Source organism: Engystomops pustulosus, chromosome 7, assembly GCF_040894005.1.
Source record: "Engystomops pustulosus chromosome 7, aEngPut4.maternal, whole genome shotgun sequence".
Taxonomy (NCBI): Eukaryota; Metazoa; Chordata; class Amphibia; order Anura; family Leptodactylidae; genus Engystomops; species Engystomops pustulosus.
In genome coordinates, this window is record NC_092417.1 from 5590623 (window position 1) to 5600622 (window position 10000).

General features: G+C 44.1%; 1 protein-coding gene across 1 annotated transcript in view; it reads left to right on the forward strand.

Moving 5' to 3' along the window:
- The first annotated feature begins 685 nt into the window (after window positions 1-685).
- AQP10 (aquaporin 10) overlaps window positions 686-10000 on the forward strand; it is a 36803-nt gene continuing 27488 nt past the window's right edge. Inside the window, exon 1 of the mRNA XM_072114545.1 lies at window positions 686-969. Within this exon, the coding sequence (XP_071970646.1) occupies window positions 967-969 (3 nt within the window). The 5' untranslated portion in view covers window positions 686-966. The remainder of the gene's footprint in view (window positions 970-10000) is intronic.

Consider the following 10000-nt stretch of genomic DNA (forward strand, 5'->3'; position numbering starts at 1 on the left):
ATATATATATACACAGGAGAAGTAGTACTGTGCACTGTATATATACAGGAGAAGTAGTACTGTGCACTGTATATATACAGGAGAAGTAGTACTGTGCACTGTATATATATACAGGAGAAGTAGTACTGTGCACTGTATATATATACAGGAGAAGTAGTACTGTGCACTGTATATATACAGGAGAAGTAGTACTGTGCACTGTATATATACAGGGGAAGTAGTACTGTGCACTGTATATATATACAGGAGAAGTAGTACTGTGCACTGTATATATATACAGGAGAAGTAGTACTGTGCACTGTATATATACAGGAGAAGTAGTACTGTGCACTGTATATATATATACAGGAGAAGTAGTACTGTGCACTGTATATATATATACAGGAGAAGTAGTACTGTGCACTGTATATATATATACAGGAGAAGTAGTACTGTGCACTGTATATATACAGGAGAAGTAGTACTGTGCACTGTATATATATACAGGAGAAGTAGTACTGTGCACTGTATATATACAGGAGAAGTAGTACTGTGCACTGTATATACAGGAGAAGTAGTACTGTGCACTGTATATATATATACAGGAGAAGTAGTACTGTGCACTGTATATATACAGGCCCGGCTCCAGCACCCGGCATACCTGGGCAAGTGCCGGGGCCCAGAGAGCTGCTGGGGGCCCACACACGCTGTGCACATGTTCACTCTTCACTTCCTGTGAGGACGAGCTGTGTCCTGCACCGTTCCTCCCCTCTGGGACAAGGCACAGCACAGGTAGAGACTACAGAGCTACCTGTGTGATGCAGCACATTATAGGTTAATCCCCCCTCCTCCTCCCCCCATCTCCTCTTCACACGGAGCTGCAGTAAAGCAGAAATCTGTCAGCTCAGAGATCGGGACGAAGAGGAGGAGGAGGAGGAGAAGCCTGAAGACTCCTCTATGTGATCCCAGGGCTGCTGCAGACACCCCATGGTATGTGACATGTATGGATGTGTATGACTGATCCATACAGTGAGTGTATTGTATGTGTGATGATGTGTTTGCTTGCATGTGTGTCTGCATGTATCTGTCTGTCAGTGTGTGTGTGTGCCTCCATGCTTTTCTGTACCTGTCTGCATGTATGTCTGTACCTGTCTGCATGTATATCTGTAGATGTCTGCATGTTTATCTGTAGCTGTCTGCATGTTTATCTGTAGCTGTCTGCATGTATATCTGTAGCTGTCTGCATGTATATCCGTAGCTGTCTGCATGTATATCTGTAGCTGTCTGCATGTTTATCTGTAGCTGTCTGCATGTTTATCTGTAGCTGTCTGCATGTATATCCGTAGCTGTCTGCATGTATATCTGTAGCTGTCTGCATGTATATCTGTGGATGTCTGCATGTTTATCTGTAGCTGTCTGCATGTTTATCTGTAGCTGTCTGCATGTATATCTGTAGCTGTCTGCATGTATATCCGTAGCTGTCTGCATGTATATCTGTAGCTGTCTGCATGTATATCTGTGGATGTCTGCATGTATATCTGTGGATGTCTGCATGTATATCTGTGGATGTCTGCATGGATATTTGTAGCTGTCTGCATGTATATCTGTAGCTGTCTGCATGTATATCCGTAGCTGTCTGCATGTATATCTGTAGCTGTCTGCATGTATATCCGTAGCTGTCAGCATGTATATCTGCACCTGTCTGCATGTATATCCGTAGCTGTCTGCATGTATATCTGTAGCTGTCTTCATGTATCTGTAGCTCTCTGCCTGTATATATGTCTTGCTACATGTGTGGATGTGTGAATGATATGAATCATCCAAATATACATGAGAAGCAGAGAGGGTTCTGTGTCAGTGATGTGTAGTATAAGGTTACACAGCAGCTCAGGTGTGTATTATGAGGTTCTGCAGCAGCTCAGGTGTGTATTATGAGGTTCTGCTGAAGCTGAGGTGTGTATTATGAGGTTCTGCAGAAGCTGAGGTATGTATTATGAGGTTTCGCTGCAGCTAAGCTGTGTATTATGAGGTTCTGCAGCAGCAGTGATGTGTATTATGAGGTTCCGCAGCAGCTAAGGTGTGTATTATGAGGTTCTACAGCAGCAGTGATGTGTATTATGAGATTCCGCAGCAGCTGAGGTGTGTATTATGAGGTTCTGCAGCAGCAGTGATGTGTATTATGAGATTCCGCAGCAGCTGAGGTGTGCATTATGAGGTTCTGCAGCAGCAGTGATGTGTATTATGAGATTCCGCAGCAGCTGAGGTGTGTATTATGAGGTTCTGCAGTGTTGAGGTGTGTATTATGAGGTTTTGCTGCAGTTGAGGTGTGTATTATGAGGTTCTGCAGCAGCCGAGTTGCAGTTTCAGTTTTATTACTTGGCAGAGTGGAGGGGCACACATTTTTAGGTTCGCCCTGTTGGTTAAATAACCTCAAAACTGCCCTGACCATGACATGACTGTTTGGGATGATAAAATGGGGAATATTTCAGGCAATAGGAGACCATTTTAGTTTTTGAATTTTTAATGCTGGCACTGCAAAGGGGCCCACTTAGGCACTGTCGCCCAGGGGCCTACTGAAACCTGGAGCCGGCCCTGTATATATATACAGGAGAAGTAGTACTGTGCACTGTATATATATACAGGAGAAGTAGTACTGTGCACTGTGTATATATACAGGAGAAGTAGTACTGTGCACTGTATATATATACAGGAGAAGTAGTACTGTGCACTGTATATATATATACAGGAGAAGTAGTACTGTGCACTGTATATATACAGGAGAAGTAGTACTGTGCATTGTATATATACAGGAGAAGAAGTACTGTGCACTGTATATATACAGGAGAAGAAGTACTGTGCACTGTATATATATACTGGAGAAGTAGTACTGTGCACTATATATATACAGGAGAAGTAGTACTGTGCACTGTATATATATACAGGAGAAGTAGTACTGTGCACTGTATATATATACAGGAGAAGTAGTACTGTGCACTGTATATATACAGGAGAAGTAGTACTGTGCACTGTATATATATACAGGAGAAGTAGTACTGTGCACTGTATATATATACACAGGAGAAGTAGTACTGTGCACTGTATATATATATACAGGAGAAGTAGTACTGTGCACTGTATATATACAGGAGAAGAAGTACTGTGCACTGTATATATTCAGGAGAAGTAGTACTGTGCACTGTATATATACAGGGGAAGTAGTACTGTGCACTGTATATATATACAGGAGAAGTAGTACTGTGCACTGTATATATATACAGGAGAAGTAGTACTGTGCACTGTATATATACAGGAGAAGTAGTACTGTGCACTGTATATATATATACACAGGAGAAGAAGTACTGTGCACTGTATATATACAGGAGAAGTAGTACTGTGCACTGTATATATACAGGGGAACTAGTACTGTGCACTGTATATATATACAGGAGAAGTAGTACTGTGCACTGTATATATATACAGGAGAAGTAGTACTGTGCACTGTATATATACAGGAGAAGTAGTACTGTGCACTGTATATATATGCAGGAGAAGTAGTACTGTGCACTGTATATATATACAGGAGAAGTAGTACTGTGCACTGTATATATACAGGAGAAGTAGTACTGTGCACTGTATATATATATATAGGAGAAGTAGTACTGTGCATTGTATATATATACAGGAGAAGTAGTACTGTGCACTGTATATATATATATATAGGAGAAGTAGTACTGTGCATTGTATATATACAGGAGAAGTAGTACTGTGCACTGTATATATATATACAGGAGAAGTAGTACTGTGCACTGTATATATATACAGGAGAAGTAGTACTGTGCACTGTATATATACAGGAGAAGTAGTACTGTGCACTGTATATATACAGGAGAAGTAGTACTGTGCACTGTATATATACAGGAGAAGTAGTACTGTGCACTGTATATATATACAGGAGAAGTAGTACTGTGCACTGTATATATATACAGGAGAAGTAGTACTGTGCACTGTATATATACAGGAGAAGTAGTACTGTGCACTGTATATATACAGGAGAAGTAGTACTGTGCACTGTATATATACAGGAGAAGTAGTACTGTGCACTGTATATATACAGGAGAAGTAGTACTGTGCATTGTATATACAGGAGAAGTAGTACTGTGCACTGTATATATACAGAAGAAGTAGTACTGTGCACTGTATATATACAGGAGAAGTAGTACTGTGCACTGTATATATACAGGAGAAGTAGTACTGTGCACTGTATATATACAGGAGAAGTAGTACTGTGCATTGTATATACAGGAGAAGTAGTACTGTGCATTGTATATACAGGAGAAGTAGTACTGTGCACTGTATATATACAGGAGAAGTAGTACTGTGCACTGTATATATATACAGGAGAAGTAGTACTGTGCATTGTATATACAGGAGAAGTAGTACTGTGCACTGTATATATACAGGAGAAGTAGTACTGTGCACTGTGTATATATACAGGAGAAGTAGTACTGTGCACTGTATATATATATACAGGAGAAGTAGTACTGTGCACTGTATATATACAGGAGAAGTAGTACTGTGCACTGTATATATACAGGAGAAGTAGTACTGTGCACTGTGTATATATACAGGAGAAGTAGTACTGTGCACTGTATATATATACAGGAGAAGTAGTACTGTGCACTGTATATATACAGGAGAAGTAGTACTGTGCACTGTATATATACAGGAGAAGTAGTACTGTGCACTGTATATATACAGGAGAAGTAGTACTGTGCACTGTATATATATATACAGGGGAAGTAGTACTGTGCACTGTATATATACAGGAGAAGTAGTACTGTGCACTGTATATATATACAGGAGAAGTAGTACTGTGCACTGTATATATACAGGAGAAGTAGTACTGTGCACTGTATATATACAGGAGAAGTAGTACTGTGCACTGTGTATATATACAGGAGAAGTAGTACTGTGCACTGTATATACAGGAGAAGTAGTACTGTGCACTGTATATATACAGGAGAAGTAGTACTGTGCACTGTATATATATACAGGAGAAGTAGTACTGTGCATTGTATATACAGGAGAAGTAGTACTGTGCACGGTTCACAGTCCCAGGTTCTTGGGTCGGGCTATTTTGGGGTGAATGATTATCTGGGAGGGAGACAAGGTTCGGGTAGGTGATATTAATGAGGTCAGAGGTAGGTGGCTGTGGGAGTGATGGGAGACAATGCTGAGCTTTGTAGTTCTCTTATCAGCCGGGGCTCATGATGTGGATTCTCTGCTGATATCACTTTCCTGGTAAGTTTATTAGATCCTGGAGGTCATTATTAATGGGGGGAGGAGATCAGAGGCCGCCGCTCACCGCTGATTATGTCTCTATAATAATTCACTTTTGATCTCCACTTTCATCAGCCGCAGAGCTGCAGACATCAAACGAGGATTTCTCTGATTAATTCCCCCCCCCCCCCCCTCATTTATTCCTCTTATTCTAGACAAGAATCGGTGGCAGGACGTACTGTCTATAGCTGTACATCAAGGAATCACCCAATCACTTTACAGGACACTCAGGTATATACAGGGAAACCGTCAGCAGGAGTGACCATGAGTCTGCAGCCAGTGTTATGTATTGTCCCTGGAGAGATGTGTAATCAGACCTCACACTGCTGTGCTCTGTGCTCTCTGCAGCCAGTGTTATGTATTGTCCCTGGAGAGATGTGTAATCAGACCTCACACTGCTGTGCTCTGTGCTCTCTGCAGCCAGTGTAATGTATTGTCCCTGGAGAGATGTATAATCAGACCTCACACTGCTGTGCTCTGTGCTCTCTGCAGCCAATGTTATGTACTCTCCCTGGAGAGATGTGTAATCAGACCTCACACTGCTGTGCTCTGTGCTCTCTGCAGCCAGTGTTATGTATTGTCCCTGGAGAGATGTGTAATCAGACCTCACACTGCTGTGCTCTGTGCTCTCTGCAGCCAGTGTTATGTATTGTTCCTGGAGAGATGTGTAATCAGACCTCACACTGCTGTGCTCTGTGCTCTCTGCAGCCAGTGTTATCTATTGTCCCTGGAGAGATGTGTAATCAGAGCTCACACTGCTGTGCTCTGTACTCTCTGCAGCCAGTGTTATGTATTGTCCTGGAGAGATGTGTAATCAGACCTCACACTGCTGTGCTATGTACTCTCTGCAACCAGTGTTATGTATTGTCCCTGGAGAGATGTGTAATCAGAGCTCACACTGCTGTGCTCTGTGCTCTCTGCAGCCAGTGTTATGCATTGTCCCTGGAGAGATGTGTAATCAGACCTCACACTGCTGTGCTCTGTGCTCTCTGCAGCCAGTGTTATGTATTGTCCCTGGAGAGATGTGTAATCAGACCTCACACTGCTGTGCTCTGTGCTCTCTGCAGCCAGTGTTATGTATTGTCCCTGGAGAGATGTGTAATCAGAGCTCACACTGCTGTGCTCTGTGCTTTCTGCAGCCAGTGTTTTGTATTGTCCCTGGAGAGATGTGTAATCAGACCTCACACTGCTGTGCTCTGTGCTCTCTGCAGCCAGTGTTATGTATTGTCCCTGGAGACATGTGTAATCAGACCTCACACTGCTGTGCTCTGTGCTCTCTGCAGCCAGTGTTATGTATTGTCCCTGGAGACATGTGTAATCAGACCTCACACTGCTGTGCTCTGTGCTCTCTGCACCCAGTGTTATGTATTGTCCCTGGAGAGATGTGTAATCAGACCTCACACTGCTGTGCTCTGTGCTCCCTGCAGCCAGTGTTATGTATTGTTCCTGGAGAGGTGTAATCAGACCTCACACTGCTGTGGTCTGTGCTCTCTGCAGCCAGTGTTATGTATTGTCCCTGGAGAGATGTGTAATCAGACCTCACACTGATGTGCTCTGTGCTCTCTGCAGCCAGTGTTATGTATTGTCCCTGGAGAGATGTGTAATCAGACCTCACACTGCTGTGCTTTGTGCTCTCTGCTAAAAGTGTTATGTATTGTCCCTGGAGAGATGTGTAATCAGACCTCACACTGCTGTACTCTGTGCTCTCTGCAGCCAGTGTTATGTATTGTTCCTGGAGAGATCTGTAATCAGACCTCACACTGCTGTGCTCTGTGCTCTCTGCAGCCAGTGTTATGTATTGTCCCTGGAGAGATCTGTAATCAGTGCTCACACTGCTGTTCTCTGTGCTCTCTGCAGTCAGTGTTATGTATTGTCCCTGGAGAGATGTGTAATCAGAGCTCACACTGCTGTGCTCTGTGCTCTCTGCAGTCAGTGTTATGTACTGTCCCTGGAGAGATGTGTAATCAGACCTCACACTGCTGTGCTCTGTGCTCTCTGCATCCAGTGTTATGTATTGTCCCTGGAGACATGTGTAATCAGACCTCACACTACTGTGCTCTGTGCTCTCTGAAGCCAGTGTTATGTATTGTCCCTGGAGAGATGTGTAATCAGACCTCACACTGTTGTGCTCTGTGCTCTCTGCAGCCAGTGTTATGTATTGTTCCTGGAGAGATGTGTAATCAGACCTCACACTGTTGTGCTCTGTGCTCTCTGCAGACAGTGTTATGTATTGTCCCTGGAGAGATGTGTAATCAGACCTCACACTGCTGTGCTCTGTGCTCTCTGCAGCCAGTGTTATGCATTGTCCCTGGAGAGATGTGTAATCACACCTCACACTGCTGTGCTCTCTGCAGCCAGTGTTATGTATTGTCCCTGGAGAGATGTGTAATCAGCCCTCACACTGCTGTGCTCTGTGCTCTCTGCAGCCAGTGTTATATACTGGGGAGATGTGTAATCAGACCTCACACTGCTGTGCTCTGTGCTCTCTGCAGTCAGTGTTATGTATTGTCCCTGGAGATATGTGTAATCAGTCCTCACACTGCTGTGCTCTGTGCTCTCTGCAGCCAGTGTTATGAATTGTCCCTGGAGAGATGTTGATAGGGATTTTTTATGCAGGGCCCCAACAGCCCTCTTGACTTTTGTAAGGTGAGTCCTAATTAACCATTTCATGATTGAACATAAAGACCAAAACACAAACTAAGACATGTCAGTCTCTCTTAGTGTATGAAAAGATCTTCTCCCGTTTAATAATCAAAATGCATAATATATAACAGAAGAATCATCAAAGAGGCGTGAATAGTATACTGCGATACTATTGGTCATCAGCACATTCTGGGAAAAAAGTTAATTAGCTGTGCTCAGTTCTCAGAGACCTTGTACACAGATATTGTTTATACTAATCCCTCACACTGCTGTGCACTGTGCTCTCTACAGCCAGCATTGTGTATTGTCCCTAGAGAAATATGTAATCAGACCTCACACTGCTGTGCTCTGTGCAGCCAGTGTTATGTATTGTCCCTGGAGAGATGTGTAATCAGACCTCACACTGCTGTGCTCTGTGCTTTCTGCAGCCAGTGTTATGTATTGTCCCTGGAGAGATGTGTAATCAGACCTCACACTGCTGTGCTCTGTGCTTTCTGCAGCCAGTGTTATGTATTGTCCCTGGAGAGATGTGTAATCAGAGCTCACACTGCTGTGCTCTGTGCTCTCTGCAGCCAGTGTTATGTATCGTCCCTTGAGACATGTGTAATCAGACCTCACACTGCTGTGCTCTGTGCTCTCTGCAGCCAGTGTTATGTACTGTCCCTGGTGAGATGTGTAATCAGACCTCACACTGCTGTGCCCTGTGCTCTCTGCAGCCAGTGTTATGTATTGTCCCTGGAGAGATGTGTAATCAGACCTCACACTACTGTGCTCTGTGCTCTCTGCAGCCAGTGTTATGTATTGTCCCTGGAGAGATGTGTAATCAGACCTCACACTGCTGTGCTCTGTGCTCTCTGCAGCCAGTGTTATGTATTGTCCCTGGAGAGATGTGTAATCAGACCTCACACTGCTGTGCTCTGTGCTCTCTGCAACTAGTGTTATGTATTGTCCCTGGAGAGATGTGTAATCAGACCTCACACTGCTGTGCTCTGTGCTCTCTGCAGCCAGTGTTATGTAATATCCCTGGAGAGATGCGTAATCAGACCTTACACTGCTGTGCTCTGTGCTCTCTGCAGCCAGTGTTATATACTGGGGAGATGTGTAATCAGACCTCACACTGCTGTGCTCTGTGCTCTCTGCAGTCAGTGTTATGTATTGTCCCTGGAGAGATGTGTAATCAGACCTCACACTGTTGTGCTCTGTGCTCTCTGCAGCCAGTGTTATGTATTGTCCCTGGAGAGATGTGTAATGAGACCTCACACTGCTGTGCTCTGTGCTCTCTGCAGCCAGCGTTATGTATTATCCCTGGAGAGATGTGTAATGAGACCTCACACTGCTGTGCTCTGTGCTCTCTGCAGCCAGTGTTATGTATTGTCCCTGGAGAGATGTGTAATCAGACCTCACACTGCTGTGCTCTGTGCTCTCTGCAGCCAGTGTTATGTATTGTCCCTGGAGAGATGTGTAATGAGACCTCACACTGCTGTGCTCTGTGCTCTCTGCAGCCAGCGTTATGTATTATCCCTGGAGAGATGTGTAATGAGACCTATGAGTATGCCAGCAGCTGTCAGTGCGGGTTGCTGACAGTATAAATGCTGATGACGGGCCCTCTCTGGGTAGGACCAGTACAGGCTCCTGATCTGCCCCACACCCTGGCAGCTTCATTCAGGGGGCAGGATGGAGACGGGGGTATAAAGTGTCCTGACATTACAGGATCTGGACCCCCCTCCTCACTATTGGGTAACACCTCTCAGGGCAGAACGTGTGGACCCCTCAGCTCCATGTAGGGTGGATGTCTATATAATGGCAGCTTAGATACAGCAACTCAGCTCCATGTAAGGTGGATGTCTATATAATGGCAGCTTAGATACAGCAACTTAGCTCCATGTAAGGTGGATGTCTATATAATGGCAGCTTAGATACAGCACCTCAGCTCCATGTAAGGTGGATGTCTATATAATGGCAGCTTAGATACAGCAACTTAGCTCCATGTAAGGTGGATGTCTATATAATGGCAGCTTAGATACAGCAACTTAGCTCC